Here is a 19,278-nt window from a genome sequence, read left to right as displayed (position 1 = left end):
CGCGGTTAATAACCCACTATACAACTTTTGTGGGATCCACACGATTTTGTTTTTTTAACTAACCACACACGATTTTGTTGTTATGGTCAAACATCATTTCATCCTTTATCATATACTATTCATATCCTTTATTTTATAATAGTATTGATGCAATACTTTACGGTGCACCTCATATTACTCACAGTATAATTTACTGTTAATTGTATCAAACTATCAATACATCCCTTTTTGAATAAGATAATACTAGACCGCACGCGGGTATAAATTTTCAGTTTTTGGTTATTTATTTAACTAAATTATGTATTTGTAATATTTGATGTATTATATTCACCAAGTAAATAATTTTTTGGCATCTTAAACCATCTATCTATGACGAATATTCGATATCATATAAAAAATAGAACAAATAAACGTAATTAGAGAATTGTAGACGATATATAAAAACAGTGGTTATTAATGTAAGATATGAAGAAATATTATATTATTACTTAGTACGGCATAAAAGATTATAAATTAGTTATACATGTTTAAAAAAATACAATTGTTTTTAAACTACTATGAAAAAAATTTACATATAAAAAAGGGCGATAAATTAGTCATCAAATTGTAAATAATTTCATAATTTTATTAATAATACATTATTTATAGTCTCTGTTTTTCGTCAAGATAATTATTAAATGTCTGTAACATTAATATGTTAAAAGGCCATATTATGAAAGCCCATCGTTTTTTTCCGGGAAGTGTAACAAAAAAAATTACATTTAACTCTTCATTTTGTTTAAGTTTTGTGTCGGTAAAAGATTAAAAAAAGCTCTCTATCTTTTTCAATATTCAATTTGAAGCTTATTATGCAAAAATCATACGCAAATATAGGCAATTGATTGGAATCTCTATATCTTTATATTCTTACAAATTTTAAATTTATTATTTCCTCTTCTGCAAGCAAATCAATTACCGAAGTAATAGATCAATTGGTTGTAATCAAATATATTCTTATAATTAGTGTAATTATGGTTACAGTTTCTATATTTAATAGGTACATTAAAGATATGACATTGAAGATATTATGTTTTGATTAATAGAAGATATTGGATTTTGAGTTTGCATTTATTGATTTGTTTTTTTATAAAGCTTAGAAAATCAATACGATGATTGTTTGGTTGATACATCCTATAAGAAAAACGAAAATTATAGGTAGTTTGAATATTGTGCATCGATCGATGCATGATGTAAGTTGACTATATAAAACTTTAGCATGATCATTTCAAACTAAAGTATACGAAGGTTATATGCATTTGTTATATTGTAGTTAATATATTTTAAATATTACATACGTCATGTGATTCACATTTTTGTAAAAATAAAATTCAAGTTCATTATTGGGCCGTACTCATCCGTAATAAGCTACGTTAAATATGATGTAATTTTAGGTACATTTAATGACATTAAGTTTAAATTTGATTAAGGAAACTTCATTAATTTAACTGAAAAAGACAAGCATTAAAATATGTAGGTTCATTTAATGATATTAAGTTTAAATTTGATTAAGGAAAACTCATTAATTTAACAGGAAAAGATAAGCATTAAAATAAGTAGTTTAATTTAATTCTCAGTGGCATGGAAGTGTAAATAAGTTAGAAAACTTAGGGGTATTTTTTTAATGGGTACTTCTCTTTTAATAATATAGATGGTTTGTGTGAGGATTTCTTAAATTAGTTTTAAAAAGTGCAATCACTTTAACATGTTTTACTAAATATTTTTACGTTCAGAAAATATAAAAGCAAAACATTTAGATTCCTAATGTCAATTTCAATATGTTTCGAATCAGATTATATAGGTACTAGTGGTATTTCGGCGCTACGCGCTGGGTTCATATGTTTTATTCTCTAATGAGTTCAAATTTTTTTTTGATTCATTTGATAATAGTTATTGATGGTAGTTTATTACTTTGTTTTGAATAACATAAGTGGTTTAATCGATTCAATAAAATAGAATAAATAGTTGATAGTTGCACTAAAGTAAATATAGTTGAAGTTGATGTTCAAAAAAGAAAACATGTAAATGCATGTGTTTTATAATTATCTTGTGTGATTGGTTGATATTTGTGTTATTCATATCATCACATGTGTATTTCGTTTTGTTGATATTGTGTTTTTTTTTAATGAAATGTGTTTGTTGCATTTGATAATGGTGTGGATACAAAAGTATTATATTACTATGTTCCGATTCTACATGTAAGGAATAATAACTATTCTGGTGGATATGTGTTTGTTTCATAGTTGAACTATTATATTTATTAAAGTATTGTATAAATACGATGTTAATGGAATATATATGTTTGATTCTGAGGAGATTTGCAAATAAATTTTGTGAAGGAGATATATTTTTTTATTTGTGACCAACATAATTTTAGAAATAATTGTTATCGTTGTAGTACATAAAAGTTGTTGGATTTTAAAGTATTAGCTTAAGATAAAAGACAATTGACCACATATTAAATAAATTTTATTCCTTTGTTTATAGAGATAGCATTGTTGGCAGCGCTTGTTAATATTGTTTGAAGTTAAACATGATAAATTATCATAGTCGTCTTTTTAAAAAAAATTATATCATAGTCGGATTTGAGTCGATCTTGAGACCGTTGATACTATTTGTGAAGATTCTTTTTGTGTGTGTTTTTATTGATGTTTTTGTCAAGCTAAAGTTGATTGAATTTTTTTTCCTTTTTTTTTCATTTGGTTGTTAAAGCAGCTTTGTAGTTTTTTGGTGGGGAGTGTTCTTTGTCGAAATATTTTCTACATGTTTGTGGAAATTCCCTGGAATTTGTCGATGTTACCGCAGTTGTGGAGTAAGTGCTGAGGGGCTCGACGAAGAGTGTGGGTAGTCATGGAAGACATATATCTAAATTTTGAGGTGAGCTATCATCCATGTGTTTAAGGTCAGATTTTTAGTGTGTTTGTTTATTTGTCTGTTTCTTAAGTATCCTAATTATATGTTCAGCTGGGGGTGGGTACAATCTCGATGCCTGACGTCCATGGTCGTCGGTATGTGTTCTTCTTGATGCATTTATGTTTTAAATAACTGGTAAGCTGTGTCGTGTGTCCCATTGTGGTGTCGGGCGGGTTTTATTTAGTTGCTCATTGTCACTGAATGTTATATTTGTCAACATATATGTTACACATAGCATTGTATAGCCAGTCACAAATGTTTCATTTCTTCGTGGAGATTCATGTGTTGGTAAGAATAAAAATAGTAGGAGGTAAATATAGTATTAACCTGCTTCTTTGACTTTTGCAGGTTGGGTTACCACTGGATTTGCAAGTTTTTTGGATTGTTCGATGCTGGTTGGATGGCAACTCTGTTGCTTATGTTTGCTCTGTTTCCATCTATTGGCAATTGTGCTTAAATCATGCATCAGTTGTCATCGTAATTAACTTTTTAAGATGTTTTAATAATTGTTTTTAACTTATTTTTGAAAACAACTTGAAGCCTAATTTTTAACCAGTATTCAAGTGGATAGTTTTCACGCATATATCCGGAAAGGACTAAGTATGCAATAGATGGTAATTTATTCATAGTATTCAAATGTGTTTTTGAGTAGATTGAACCTTAGCTGACGATTTTGAAATGGAACCTGCCAAGAAGAACAAAAATAAGAAGAGTATGGGAATAGACAAAGTACGCAGCTAATGAAAATACTTTCAATACCTGAAATATGTATTGCATGAAGTTTATCCGTTTCTACGATATCCGTCTCTACAGATGATTCATTTTATCTCGGCTCATCTTCCTCTCAATACTTTGAGATTCCTAGAGACTGCACCCTTACCCCACCTCTATGTTGGTGATCTGCATTAGGAAAAAGTTCAAGATACCCACCAAAAATATTCCCTTCCAGTTTCATGGAAACCTTGGAACCCTTCAATAGCTGATTGTACCAGAAACTCGTTGAACCGAATCAACCGTTGCATAAAACCTCACTGGTCTCATCAACACTAGCAGGTTCTGTTTGGTCTTTTCTTGAACTGGGAAATCAAGAGGTTTCATGAACTGAGTTTCTTTTTGTCTCCATGTGCATTCATCCAAGGCATCCTATTAGCAACCACAGCTTTCAATCTTGAACCCACATTGCTTTTAGTACCATCTCTTTTCTGAGAAAATTTGAACATAGGAAACGGTAAGACCGCTTCATCTGGTATTTTCTCTTCAGGCCTGATCAAGTCGTTGGAGTCACCATTATAACTCTGATCATGATAATTCACTTCATTACCTGGCTGAGTCCAACGACCTAACCAATCAGATTCATAACCTTGGACTGAAGTAGTCTTGCTCACTCTGTTGTCCTCCAAAAACATAACATCTTCAGAATTGTACCCAACACATCTTCTCAAGAGACTCTGATAAAAAAAAAGTAAATTCCAAAACATATATGAAAAAGACTCATTTTTTCTCATCAAGCTTCAAGATTTCATCCAAATTTGTAAACTTTGATTCGAATTTCAACGATGATTACATATAATCTCAAAGTTCAAACACATTTATCTCTCGATAAATTCTCCAAAAAAAAAAAGACAACCAATTTGAATAAACTTCACTTATAGAACATACAAATCAATGCTTTATCATTTAGAGATCTAAGGTTAAGATTATTACCAGAGACCACAGTGGAGAGACATTGTCCAAAGTATGAATATCTGCAACTAATGTTGGAACTTGACCAACAATATGTGCAAACCAAGATCAATTCTAAGCCCAGATCAGTGTTAAATCAGTGTTGTAAGGGATGTTAATGAAATCAAACATGGCAAATGATCAGTGTTGGTATTCGCAAGTGACATGAGCTCGTCGCAAGTGTGGAACCTAAACCTTTCAGTCAAGATCTGTTGAGTAGTTAATGCAACTTCAACTACTCTGGGAATCTATTTCCGACAGGAGCATCACAAAACCTGAAGTTCATGTTGCTTCTTACAACATCAAAACCACTTTGCTCATAAAGCGACCATTTTTTGAAGAGGTATTTGAAGGTGTTAAGATGGCGAACATTGATTGAGGCCTGGGAAAGAAGTAATGAGTGAACAAAAACTTGCCAAGGTCCAAATCTTATACTAATCATTGTATAAGAAATTAAACAAACCTTTGCATCAATGAGCAGAATATGGACGCCCATCAGCTCCCAAAATCACAGGAGTCTGGTCTGGACAGTTTGGCTGCAACTGCCGGCCTTGAGAACTAACTTCAGAACTCTCCATGGTTGAAGGGATTGTATAAGTAGAAGGTAATTGCTTTAGCCTGAAAAGGAAACGGATTTGGTTTCATCTCTCATGGGGTTGGTATATATAAGCACCCATGCTGCAGAAGGTGGACTTAAAAGAGAACTGAAGAGGAGGTAGTGAAATTAGTGGGAAAACGTCTTCGATTGATATTTCTGGAAAGAGTTATGTCGACTGCGAGGATGAAAGGGAATCGCAAGCGTGACGGTTTCACGACACTGACGAATAGAACCTAGGGATAGAAATATCTCAAAAGTGGATGTAAACAATATGGGCCACTATCAAAATAATGGGCCGACGTCAATAATATTAAAAATCGTAACTTCAAATGAGCCATAGTTAATATTTGTACGAAATCCATCAGTTCCTAAACGCATATATTTTTTTGGTTTTGCACATTTATACGTATATGATAAAAAATTTAAATAGAATTTCGGTGTCAACCTTTTACCTATCATCAAGGTTGAATTTGTTGGAGCTTGGGTTGAAAGTTATTGTGTTATAAGAACGTGGGATTAGAGGAGATTGCATGAGCACAAAAAGAGTAGGGTTAATAAGTATAATATATTAAAAGGGAGGGTTTTTTTTCTAAATAAAAAGGAGCAGCAAACAAAGCATAGAGGTACAAAGTGAAGATCAACATAAATCTAGAGTTCTGTAGCATCGGTCCATTTTCATAACGAAACAATGTCATTTTTTGGGAGCTTAACTTGCGATTCGGTACTTTTCAATACATGATTATGGATATATTTTATTGCATTGGTGATTTTATATTTGCGGTATGTAAATTTGAGTTTCTGATTTGGAAAGGGTGTGTTTAAATAAATATAGAAATTTGTAATGGTGAGAAAGGAAAATATCTAAATGGTGTGAAAGAAAAAGAAAAATATCGAAATGTGGAGAAAAGTGACATAATATTGGATATCTGAATTTTCTATTTTTTCTTATATTTTTTTCTCTTTTGTTTCATCTACTTCCATTTTCACTTGTCTCAGTCAGTCTATACATCACTTTATATATTTTCGAGTTTGGCTAATTAAAATGTAAAAATAATTCTTGTTTTTAAATCGTGAGGTTATTTTAATTTAGTTTTATTCAATAATGATAAAGATATATATTAAAAAATATTTATAAACTGATTGTTTACTTCTATAATAAATATATTAAGTTTATGCCTTCACTCAAAAGGAAAAATATATTAAGTTTTGTTTGGAATAAAATAATTGATTTTGAAAAATATAATAAACTCATTTGATTGATTTTCATAACTTAATTAATGTCTTGCTAAAAAAACTTAATTAATGTAATACTTATATTAGGTAAAACTAAATAAAATTATAACTGCTTTAGTATTTTATAATTGAAATAAATACAGTATTTCGTACGTTGGTGTGAGGGAATATATATTTTTTTTTTCATGGGTCTTTTAGAACATGTGCCCAGAATGTAACTGGTTTTCGTTAGTTGGTTGTATAGGTGTGATTTGAGTAGTATTTTAAATGTGGCCACAGTATTCAGCCGACAGTTTTAAGCACACGAATTTGTTTGATCTGTTGCAATTGGTGTTGTACGAATGTGTTTAGAAAATTTCGTTCACAGAAACTACATGTCAAAACATAGAGGTGGCTCCTATAAAGAATGCGAACAACCGTTTGTGGAGTTCAATTTAGTATTGCAAAATAACAAAAGATTTCAATATATCTTTATATATTGTAGAAAATTACGAGAATAAACTACACTACAAGATCATCTTCTCATTATCTCTCTAAATATTCTCTCCATCTCGAGCTTCCTCTTTGATCTCCGGTGATCGACTCCGGTGGCTTCTCAAGCACCGGAGTCGGTCGATCCTTTCGTTTCTTCTTGTTTTTCTTCGGTGGTGGGATCGAAGATTCAAGGATGCATGATGTTTGCTCTGGTCGGGATTTAGTCCTTTTGCAGCAAGAGTTACCGGATCTTTCCGATCATCCGTGTGGTTTACCCACTTTGTCTCTTGTCTGCGATTGGCTCTAAATCTTTTTTGTTTTGTCCACCAGATGATGTTGAATCGGTTCACTTCCTGCTTGCATGTCTCTGTTTCCTCTGTGATTTGCTCTGGATTCATTTCAGGTTCGATCCCTTTCTAATCTATTATCTTTGGATTAGTTTTGTCTGGCGTGGATCGGATCGCTCCATGTTATTTCCCAAGAGACCTGGTCGAGTTCTCGTCCATCGATTAGCTTCTTTCTAGGCGTTTCTTTGGTCGCTTTACTGCTTCCTTCGCCATTGAAAGTCTGTTTCAGTTCAGTCTTTCTGAAATTGAAGCTGTGGTCTACATGCATTAAATGGATTGTGCTTATTCACTATTGGAGAATCTGATTATCAACTAGTTTTTGATAATCCTTAGTCAGAGTTCACATGAAGTTTAAGTGGTTCTGCATGCAAGTTTTGGGTTTGACCTTTTTTGTATGCGTTAATGTCTTCGTGCATGCTTTGGTTTCTTTTGATCCTTGTAAAGTTTGTTGTATTTCCCTTTGTTTAGGGCTTTAACTTCCCGGAAAACCTTGTTTTCGCCGGCCATAGTTTCCAGGGAACCTGTGTTCTGCTGGCTCAGTGTATCATCCATGTATCTCAATTTCGAATCCGTCAATGTTATATAATATTTTCAGCGTTAAAAAAAAACTACACTACAAGATAGATTGTCATGCTTAGATTTATCTGCTTTGCTCAGCCCCGGAAGAAGAAGGGCATCAGAAGCATATGACGTAAAGTTTTCAGGTTTAAACGCGGTTAATACTTTGAGATTATCAGCAACAGCGAAAATTCCATCCTAGAGAGCAACATACTTCCTATTAGAAGGTGGTGCAGTTACACGGCTCAAAGAAGTTAAATCTCTAGAATCATCAAGAAAACCCAAGGAAATGATATCCCTCAGCTCCAATTTCTATAATTATGGTGCAGCGAGCGGCTCGGCCTCTGTATCCTCAAGCTCCAGGCTTCATCTTCAACCTTACCCACTAAGCAGTCAACAACCTTTTGACCTGAAGTTTCCGAGTCGAAGAATAAATGAGTGCTCGAAGTGGCGTTGAGGAATAACCGACCTGAACAGAAAGTTAGCTAAAGGTTAATACGGAGATGAGTTAATTGACGCATTTGAATGACTAAAACATCGCTATTATGTTCCAGATGCAGGAGATTAAAAAGACACGTAGTATATCACCTCTAACATTTTTCTGGATTTATACCAAAACAAAACCTTAGGTTTTGAGCCAAAGGCTTGAAATTTTATATGAAATTTGTAGGCTATGCCGTCGAACACACTTAAGCATATATAGACATCCCTGCAAAATTACAATGGTGTTAGTTGGAACGTGGAAGCATTGACCAAAGGTATTTCACGGGTTTTATATCGCCTGCATAACATCATCTTAGTATATTGAGTTCGAGATCACATAACATGTTACTGCTGTAGTACTCACCCATGGTTCTCGATCGCAAAAGCTGTAGAAGAATAAAAAAGAGCAGCAACATGAGTCATATTTAATCCATTGGCGAACCTATTTGACCTCGTTGAATTCACCACACCACCCATCCAAACAACTTGAGAAGCAGCAACTGTAATGCAAAAGGAAAACACAGATCATCGTTGTTTGAAAGAGTTAGCAAAAAGAATAAGTTTAAAGTCAACTTTAAAGTTCCAACTTATAAAGCAAACAACATTTCTTCTCCTATTTCTGTTTGCACAATGATCTTTCCTAAAGCAAACAAAATCAAATCCAAGAATACTCAGAAAATAACATGAAACGTTAAGTAAAGTTGATAACACTCATTGTCAAAGCTTACATTTACTCTGCCTAGCAAGAAGGAACTCCATGGATTGTGCACTACTATTATCATCCTCAACCAGTTCACAGAAAGTTTGGATATTCATAATTAGATTACCAAAGCATTGACCTGAAGAACACGTTTTTTTTTTTTTACTTTAGGAAGATGATTACGCTATAACTTCCGGTTCGGGCACACGCTTCGGTAAGTTACTGAGAACGTAATGGGAACAACTCTGAAATCTAATCGTGACAGGAGCGTCACCAAACCGTAATTTTTTGCAACATCAAAAGCACTCAGATCAATAGACCGTAATGAACCACTTACAGGAAAAGTTAGAAAACTTTAAATCGCAAATTAAAAATTGAAATAAGGTTCCGGCTAACCTTCGCATTGATGAGCAGCATGTCGATCACCATCAGCTCACCGCCTTTTTCACATTGAGGGCCTCCCAAATCGAATTAGTCTCACCTGAACAGTTTCTCTGCAGCGGCCAACCTTCAACTCTGATAAGTGAACTTGAGAAGTCACCATGTGGAGGTGTTTTTGTGATAATGGACTCGAATTCTTTTTTTTTTTTTGAACGACAAGGACTCGAATTCATTTTTTTTGGACTCGAATTCTAGAATTCGAAAAGCAAAGGGATTTCGCTTTATCGCTCATACGCTTCATCCTCATTTTTTATATGTAACGAAGCAGGTCAAAGGTGAGTCGAATTAAGGAAGGATTGAAGAGTACGTAGTGGGAGTAGTTGATTATGTGACAGGATTATGTCACACTTTAGATAAGCCGACTTAAGTGTTTTATGATTTGGTTTTATTTATATTCTTTATCTCGGATAATTATAAATCTGTTAAGATGATTATCATAAGTGTTTTGAGATAAGGAATTCTTTGTTTTATATAAGGCGTAGCCTTTCCATGTTTTATCAATAAGAATACTTTTACAATCTCTTAAACTCTCAAATCACTTTCTGTGCAAGCAACATCATTATCATCACGATCTCAGGTTCTTCGAGTTGATCCTTCTACCTCAGTGATCATCTTCTAGATCTGTGTATCCCCTCTCTTCTAATCCACAAGTAGGGTTACTAGCTTGGGACTTACGTTACAGGTTTACTGTCTCATTGGTATCAGAGAATAAACTCCTCAGGACCAAGCTATGGATACAAGGTCATCCACCGCTTTGAGCGACATGAGCAAACAAATCGACGAGCTATGCTCATCGCAAACTCAACAAACGGAAAAAATCCGTAAAGAACTAGGAGGCGAAATCACAGCACTAAAAGAAATAATAGAGAAGTATTTGCTAACACACCACCACCCCTTAATCAACGTGAAGGGAAAAAAATTGAAGCAGCATCAGCACTTACAACGGGAGGAACGTACCCACAAGCAGATCCACCTGACCGCCACAACCCAGAACACAGTACATCAAAACCAACCCATGTGAACAGCGAAAACAATAACAATCCACCTCCCCCCAACGGACTATCAGCTCGCCTAACAAAAATAGGGTTCCCTATGTTTGACGGTTCAGAACTTCGGGAATGGATTTATCGCTGCGAACAGTTCTTCTCAATTGACAGCACACCACCAGAGTTAAAGGTTCGTCTCGCTTCTCTTCACATGACGGGCAAAGCACTCCAATGGCATCACTCGTATCTCTCAAACCGCTACAACATCTTCCCATTATGGCCGGAATATGTTGCTGCAGTATCTGATCGTTTCAGCGAACTTTGTGATGATCCCTTATCAGAATTAGTCAGCTTGAAACAAAGCAACAAACCATCGATGAGTATTTGGAGAAGTTTGATAGTGCTATGACTAGGATCACGCTAGCTCCGGCTCACGCACTAAGCATATTTCTGACAAACATACACCAACACCTAGCTTTTAATGTGCGCCAATTCATAGTCAGTTCAGTACCAGAAGCAGCAAAAATAGCTAAACTACATGAGCTATCCTTGTCACACACGCCTACAAAGCCACCTCGTACTACCTTCAACTCATTCCAAAGATCAAATTTCTCACAATCCAAAAAAAGTCAACACAGCAACTCAACCGCAATAACGACTACCAATGGCGGCAGTCAAAATAATAAACCCATCATCGCCAACACTCCTCAAAAGCCGCTCTCTTTCGAAGAGATGCAGGAGCAAAAACGAAAGGGTTTATTCATGTTTTGTGAGGAACCATTCACACCGGGTCATCAACTTAAACATCGGCGCGCTGAGGTCTTATTCTTAGAAGCTGATACAGAGTTTCATGAAGAAATTGCCTTAGAGGAGCAGATACGAGAAACAACTCTCCACGATGAAGATGACAAAGTTCCTACTATCTCTGTCCATGCTTTAAACGGGTGTCCGACATTCAACTGCATGCGTTTAATGGGTCAATACGGAAAGAGGAAACTCCATATCTTAATCGACCCAGGCATTACTCACAATTTCCTTGATATATTAATGCTAAAGGCTTAGGATGCTCATTGACCCCAACAAAACCGATGTCAGTTGTAGCAGCAAGCGGTGACTTGATCACCAAGTATAAATGCAATCCTTTTACGTGGAAGATGCAGGGATATGGATTCAGCACTGAGATTAGGACGTTACCGCTAGGATGTAGCGATCTGGTGCTAGGCGTCCAATGGCTATCAACATTGGGACCAATTCTCTGGGATTTCCTTAATCTACGTATGGAATTTTCTTTCCAAGGCCTCAAACACGTACTAAGAGGAACATCACCCAATAGCGTCAAGATCATCCACTACAAGAAAACATCGGTATTCTGACGGACATTCCGACGGAAAATGAAATTCTCGGAATATCTCGAGGAATTTCCGAGGAAATTCCGAGGAAATACAAAATTTGGTTTCCTCGGAATTCCGAGGAAATATCAATCCGTCGGAATATTCTTATGGAATACCGAGGAAAAATGTATTCCTCGGAAAAACCCGATGAATTCTGAGGATATATTATAGCCGTTAGAGAGCCATTGGAGAGCCGTTGGGGGATTTTAAAAATTCGGAGGAAATTCCGACGAACTAGCCGTTGGCGTCGGAATTCCGTCGGAATTTTCTCGGTGTGTCGGCAGGATTTCAACTATAAGTACAAGTACCCCTCTTCCTCTTCATTCACTCCATATCTTCATCCTCCCTCTTACTCTCTTTACACACGAATTTGATTCATAAAAAAAACATGTCTTCTTCAAATTATTTTCGTTCTTGGATCGATCGACCTCATTTGGATCCGAACACGAGATTGCTTATGGAAGAAAACCAACGAGGTATAACCGAATTCATGGGGTTAGTTCACCGATAACCGGAAGCAAAAACAGGTATGTTAAGATGTCCTTGCTCTAATTGTAAAAATAGAAAGGTTATTAAAGAGTGGGATGTTTGGACTCATCTATATTTGAGTGGGTTTACACGAAGTTACAAAATTTGGTATCATCATGGGAAAACTGATTATGAACATGGTAGTACTAGCGAACCTCAGCCAGCGGTTAGATTAGAAGAACCAATTAGAACGGATGTAGATTATGGTGTAGGTACTGAGCAGATGGTAAATGATCATTTTAGAGGGGAAGATTTACCCAATGCAGAAGCTAGGAGATTTTATGATATGTTGGATATTGGAAAGCAACCATTGTACGAAGGTTGCAGAGATGGTCATTCAGCTTTATCATCTGCTACAAGATTGATGGGCATTAAAACAGATTATAATTTGGCTGAAGACTGTGTGGATGCGATTGCTGATTTTCTAAAAGGTATTCTACCCGAGGATAATGTAGCTCCTGGTTCATACTACGAGGTTCAGAAACTCGTAGCTGGTCTTGGTTTATCGTATCAGGTAATAGATGTATGCAGCGACAACTGCATGATTTATTGGAGGGCGGATGAACAGCGGGTTACATGCAAATTTTGTGGGAAGCCTCGTTATAAAGATACGAGTGGAAGAGTTCCAGTGCCATATAAAAGGATGTGGTATTTGCCTTTGGCAGAAAGGTTGCAGAGGTTGTATCTGTCTGAACGCACAGCGCAACCAATGAGATGGCATGCGGAGCACTCAACAGATGGTGAGATCAGACATCCTTCAGATGCAAGAGCGTGGAAGCATTTCCAATCAAAGTATCCCGACTTTGCGTAAGAGAGAAGAAATGTCTACCTTGGATTATGTACTGATGGTTTCAGCCCGTTTGGCAAGAGTGGAAGACAGTATTCTCTATGGCCAGTCATTCTTACACCATACAACCTACCCCCAAACTTGTGCTTGTCACGAGAGTTTTTGTTTCTCTCGATTCTCGTTCCCGGACCAGAGCATCCTAAGAGATCACTTGATGTGTTTCTTCAGCCACTAATATATGAGTTGCAACAACTATGGGCTCAATGTGCTGAAACATACGATGTTTCGTGTAAAGAAAACTTTCAAATGCGGGCAGTACTAATGTGGACAATAAGTGATTTTCCAGCATATGGTATGTTATCTGGATGGACAACGCATGGAAGGCTATCATGTCCATATTGTCAAGATAACACTGATGCTTTCCAACTAAAACACGGAAGGAAAACATGTTGGTTTGACTGTCACAGGAGATTCCTACCACCTGATCATCCATATCGTAGGAGTAGGAATTTGTTTACGAAGAACAAGAGGGTGTTTGACATTCCACCTCCGGAAATTTGTGGGAAAGATTTGAAGACACAACTAAGAGATTTGGTGCAGAAAGGACGCCAAACGTCGGTGGACATGAGCGTTTTCCGGTAGATGCTGTTGGAGACATACATAACTGGCACAAAAAAGTATTTTATGAGATCTGCCATACTAGGAGGATCATCTGCTAAGGCATAATTTAGATGTCATGCATATTGAGAAAAACTTTTTTGACAATCTCATGAACACGATCCTTAATGTTCAAGGTAAAACAAAAGATAATTTAAAGTCAAGACTGGATTTAGTCGATATATGTGCTCGTTCAGAACTTCATGTTGATGAGAATGGTAGGGCTCCTTTTCCCATATATCGACTTGATGCAGAGGGAAAAGATGCGTTCTTTGATTGGATTTCAAACTATGTGGAATTTCCAGACGGTTACGCATCTAATTTGCGTAACTGTATCGACAGAAAGAAAGGAAAGTTTACTGGTTTGAAAAGCCACAATTGCCATATAATGATGCAGCACCTCCTTCCGTTTGCTTCAAGGAACTATTACCACGAAATGTTCATGAAGCAATTGTAGGGATAAGTGGTTTCTTCCGCGATTTATGCACGAGATCAGTGACTCTTGAAGGTATTGAAAATTTGAAGACTAACATAGCCGTGATTCAGTGCAACCTTGAGAAGATATTCCCTCCCTCATTTTTTGATGTTATGGAGCATCTTGTTATTCACCTGGCAAGAGAATTGGAACTTGGTGGTCCTATGCAGTATAGATGAATGTATATGTATGAGCAGTATATGTTCCATTTGAAGAAGATGGTGAAAAATTTAAGTAGGGTGGAAGGTTCTATAGTCGCACAGATGATCAATGAAGAAACTTCAAACTTTGCCGAGTACTACTTTCCAGCAGAAGTTCAGACCAAAAACAGAAGACCTGCTCGGCATGATGATAGAGGCGAACGGGCAACATATCATGTTACGGTTCCAGACATTTTCACAGACGTTGGACGACTTAGCGGAAAACCAAAGGACCATCGACTTACTGAGCAGGAGCGCAGTCATTTGCAAACATATTTGCTCACCAACTGCGAAGGTGTTCTTCAATATGAGAGGTAAATAAATTAGCTTACAAATTTTTATTTTAACAAGTTGAAATTTAAATCTTAATTAATTACATTATTGTCATCATATGTACAGAATTTTCATGGAAGAAAAGCGGTTCGAATATAGATACGCCACAGAGGACGAACTAGAAGAAATGAAGCAGAGAGAATTTGCTGGATGGATGTTTACTTATGTGAGTGCTTTAAACAAATTAAAATATTATTTATCACATATTTATACTAATTCACATTTATTGATATAACATATATATGTGTTATTAATAGGTGTCTGCTGGTTTGGCCAGAGGTGAAACATTTGACGATTGGATATGCGAGATGGTCGTTGGACCAAACTTTGTTGTGAAGTCATATCCGAGATTTTGTACTCGATGATATGCATTCACAACTCAGAAGAGGAGACGTTCGAGTACGACTTATGATGCTGGCGTTTGTTCTGCATCAGGAGATGATGTATACTACGGACACATACATGAGATTTTGGAAATCAAGTATTTGTGCATGGTTGGATTGCGCTGTACTGTTTTCTATTGTGATTGGCACGATAACACTCCAGATCGAGGTGTGATAACAGATGCATTTGGTGTTACATCAGTAAATTCGAGGCGAAAGCTGCAATATTATGATCCTTTCATTCTTGCTTCTCAGACCGATCAGGTAATTAAATGTTCATTATTCAGAATGATTCATCATCATGTGTATTAAATTATAATTTTACTAATAATTTTTTAAATGTTACAGGTTTGTTATATCAAGTACCCCCGGGTAAGGAACATATATGATCTATGGGTTACTGTTACAAGACTCAACCCGAGAGGCCGAGTTCAAGGAAGTTCTGAGCTGGAAGACCCACTACAACCAAGCACATCCGGCAACTTAAGTGCAGCAGAAGATTTAGCTGGAGTTGGCCTTGTAGTCGATTTAACCGACTTCGGAGACGAAGCCGCCGTTCACGTAGAGGATGAACCAGTGATTGGAGAGTTTCACCAAGATCCAGATTCAGATTCATCTGGTGATGATGACTCGGAAAAAGACTAGCATCCACTTGTTTTTTTTTTTAATAGAAATACCGAGGAAATTCCGAGAGAAGATAGGTTTTCCTCGGAATTTCCTCAGAATAGACCTTGTCGATTTAAAGATTTGATTATAGAGTCTTTTTCCTCAGAATCTCCTCGGAATATTCCGACGGAATTCCGAGGAAGATAAGGGCTTCCTCGGAAATTACATTATTTCCTCGGAATTCCCTCAGAATATTCCGAGGAAATTCCGAGGAACTAGGGGTTTTTAACCGAAAACAACGTTTTGCGGATTGAATAACACGTATATAACCTTCATTAAGTGTCTTAACCAGATTATGAAGTCAAACTTTGGTGTTTTACCCAATAACAACCACTTTTACGATTGCATGAACGAAAACCACACGACATAAGAAAAACACTTATACACATTAATAAACGGTAAAGGGAATACTTATAATTATTTTTGAAATTTTGTTATTTCATGGTTTATGATCATCTATACAAAGAATCCTCAATGGTATGCATCACAATTGTAAAGAAATGAATCCTCAATGATAATTATGTATATATAATATGAAAACGTTTTTTGTATATAAAATCTATTTTTTGCATTATAATATCATTTATATATTTATTAAACATTTTTAATATCTATAAAACTTTTTTGTGATTAAAAACTATTATTTGGGATTTTTTTTTTTTAAAAATATATATATATATAATATAAATTTCTATATTTGTTAAACATTTTTAATATTATTAAAACTATTTTTTGTAATTATTAACTATTTTTATTTATTAAAACTATTTTTGTAATTATTAAAAATATTTTTTATTTATTAAAACTATTTTTTGTAATTATTAAACTATTTATATTTTTGTGATTAAAAACTATTTTTTAAAAATATTTTTTTATTTATTAAAATTATTAGAACTAATTTTTAAATATGTTTTTTTAATTTACAGGTCTAATGATGATCAGACCCGGCCTCGACAGCGTCGTGGTCGTGGTGGTACGGGGAGCCAGTCTCGGGGTTCGTCCAGCCAGATACAGGATTCCGCTTCGCCCCACAGCTCCTACCATACATCTCCCTCTCCATTTCCCGCTCCTGCTCCTCCCGCTCCCGCTGCTGCACCCTCTCCCGCTGCTGCACCTGCTCCTGCTCCTCCGGGTCCTCCGGGAGTGATGAGTGTTGCGGAGTTGGTTCGACAGCCCGGTCGTGACTATCTTCCCTATCTCACTCTGTATCCACATGGACGGGGTCAAACATGGTAATTAAACGTTTTTTTTTTCATTAAAATTTGATTCATTATTAATAATTTGTTCTTTTTATTAGGTTCAACCGATCCGGGAACGGGATCAGCGCATGGATCAACCGTATGATGTACTCGGCCCTCGACAAGGGAGATCCGACTTTCACTGACTTCCCTACCCACAAGCAGCATCTGTGGTTTCGTCAGTTTGCGGTAAGTATTCTAATTTTTTACTTACATTTTTAATCTTTAATATAAATTTTCTACTAATTGTGTTTTTTTTTTTCAGCAAGAATTCAACTGGAATTCCGATGATACGCTCTTTATCTATCACCACTTCGTCCATAAAAGTTATGGACAACTATGGGAAGCAGATCCACGAGTGGAAGAAGAAGTGGGAAATAAACAAGGTTGTTTTTAATTTATTAAACAATTTTTTAATTTATTAAACAATTTTTTTATTTATTTAACTATTTACTTTTTTTTTTTTATTAAAAGGTCCCATAGTCGATGAACAACACGGTCTGGGAGGAGTTGTGTGTGTATTGGGATAAGGAAGAGACGAAAGAAACTTCTTCCACCAACTCCACCAACCGCAGGAGCGAGCGTAAAGGGAAGGGCGTCTTCAAGCATAACTTGGTTCTCAATCTATTGCCATTCTGGGGGATCGCATTGTAAGTTCAGCCACTTTTTCTTCAATTATTTAAGTTTTGAAATTTTATTTTTTGTGCATTTCTTCTAATTTCTAATGTTTGTTTAATTTATATTTTTTTCAAGGCGGAAGAAAATGATGGCGAGCCGGTTGATGATCTCGCCCTAATGAAGAGGGCGTATACCAACAAGAAGACCAGCCAGATTGATGATGGTCTTGTGAGGGACGTGGTCACCCTGGTCCAAACTCAGGTGCAAGACGAAGTGTCTCAGCTCCAAACCGAGGATGACGATTCGATGGCTTCGACCAACTTGTCCCGGGTTCGAATCAACGAAATCGTTGAATCGGTAAGTTCTTTTTTTTATAGTTCAATTCATTTATTTCTTGATTTTTATTTTATCATCTTTTTATATTATTTAAATTTGGCTATTTTCTATTTCAGTCGGTTCCAAAGAAGAAGGGACGTTTGGTCGGTTTGGGTCGTCGCTCCCGGTCGGCTGCTCCTTTTTCTGCACCACCGCCCTTTGTTGATCCAGAAGTACTTACGGCTCAGTTGAAGGACAAGGATGATCGCATATCTGTGTTGGAGACCCAGATGGCGGCTCAACAGGCGGGCTATGAGGCACAGAAGAGGCTGAACGAGCAAATGATGGAGATGATGAAGAGGATGTACCTGAACGAGGTGTTCCCGAACGTGCAAGACTCGTAGTTTTTGTTTTTTTTTCAAAAACTCGGAATGTTTTATTTTTATTTGTACAACTTTGAATATTATCTAATATGTTTTCAATTTTAATTTTAATTTTATATTTCGAATTTAAATTTCAAAAATTTTAATTTTAAAAAAAAAAAAAAATTTGAAATTCCGAGGAAATGAACCCTCGGAAATTTCCGACGAACATTTCCTCGGAAAAAGTCGTCGGAATATACCGAGGGACTCTTCCTCGGAATTTTTCGAGGGCGCCGTTCCTCGGAAATTCCCGATGAAAATTTCGAGGAATATTTCGTCGGAACTTCCGAGGATTGGACCATCGGAAAGTCCATCGAAATATCCCGAGGAAGTGCTCCCTCGGTATATTCCGAGGACCTTTCTGACGAACTGGTGGTCCTCGGAGTTTCCTCGGAAATTCATTTCCTCGGAATTCCGTCGGAAATTTCCGAAGGATTTCCGAGGAAAAATGAATTTCCGAGGAGTTATTTCCGAGGACTTGTTTCGTCGGTATGTCGTCGGAATAACATTATTCCGACGGCATACCGACGATTTTTTCCCTCGGTATGTTGCTGTTTTCTTGTAGTGATCACAGGAAGCAATCTCAACAAAATAATACTACAAGAACCTCAGATTGCTCTTCTTCATCTTCGCGAACTAGATAATACGCAGCGATCACTCGACTCTGAAACAATCTTATACCACATAGAAGCTAGTGGAGAAAACAGAGACGATAATGGATCATTGCAACAACTGTTGTCTTCGTTCGCTGACATCTTTGAAGAACCGACCACA

General features: G+C 36.2%; 1 protein-coding gene and 3 long non-coding RNA genes across 6 annotated transcripts; 3 read left to right on the top strand and 1 right to left on the bottom strand.

Moving 5' to 3' along the window:
• The first annotated feature begins 6,845 nt into the window (after positions 1–6,845).
• On the top strand, positions 6,846–7,911 carry LOC103833300. The gene is made up of 2 exons (XR_626155.3): positions 6,846–7,379; positions 7,792–7,911. It is a non-coding gene; the product is annotated as an uncharacterized LOC103833300 (long non-coding RNA).
• On the bottom strand, positions 7,686–17,475 carry LOC103833299. Of its 3 annotated transcripts, none has more exons than XR_004450339.1 (4): positions 17,249–17,475; positions 8,729–12,236; positions 8,470–8,590; positions 7,686–8,350 (listed from the first exon to the last, which is right to left on the bottom strand). It is a non-coding gene; the product is annotated as an uncharacterized LOC103833299 (long non-coding RNA). The 3 variants fall into 3 exon arrangements; XR_626154.3 differs by lacking the exon at positions 17,249–17,475 and having other exon boundaries at positions 8,729–8,864; positions 9,461–12,303; XR_004450338.1 differs by lacking the exon at positions 17,249–17,475 and having other exon boundaries at positions 8,729–12,303.
• Positions 13,608–16,293, top strand: LOC117127368. Its single transcript, XR_004450340.1, has 2 exons — positions 13,608–14,843; positions 14,929–16,293. It is a non-coding gene; the product is annotated as an uncharacterized LOC117127368 (long non-coding RNA).
• On the top strand, positions 16,632–19,016 carry LOC103833372. Its single transcript, XM_033277505.1, has 3 exons — positions 16,632–17,338; positions 17,419–18,124; positions 18,220–19,016. Exons 2-3 carry the CDS (start codon positions 17,945–17,947, stop codon positions 18,484–18,486), a joined length of 447 nt encoding a protein of 148 aa, XP_033133396.1. The 5' UTR covers positions 16,632–17,338; positions 17,419–17,944; the 3' UTR covers positions 18,487–19,016.
• The last annotated feature ends 262 nt before the right edge of the window (positions 19,017–19,278 follow it).

This window comes from Brassica rapa, chromosome A08 (assembly GCF_000309985.2).
Source record: "Brassica rapa cultivar Chiifu-401-42 chromosome A08, CAAS_Brap_v3.01, whole genome shotgun sequence".
Classification (NCBI taxonomy): Eukaryota; Viridiplantae; Streptophyta; class Magnoliopsida; order Brassicales; family Brassicaceae; genus Brassica; species Brassica rapa.
This window is presented reverse-complemented; position numbering and strand designations above follow the sequence as displayed.

Excerpts from the sequence above, each read along its gene's own strand:
- LOC103833372 (XM_033277505.1), top strand. The coding sequence starts at position 17,945 with ATGAAGAGGGCGTATACCAACAAGAAGACCAGCCAGATTGATGATGGT. Across the intron at positions 18,125-18,219 it reads TCAACGAAATCGTTGAATCG|TCGGTTCCAAAGAAGAAGGG; the intron begins GTAAGTTCTTTT and ends TTTCTATTTCAG.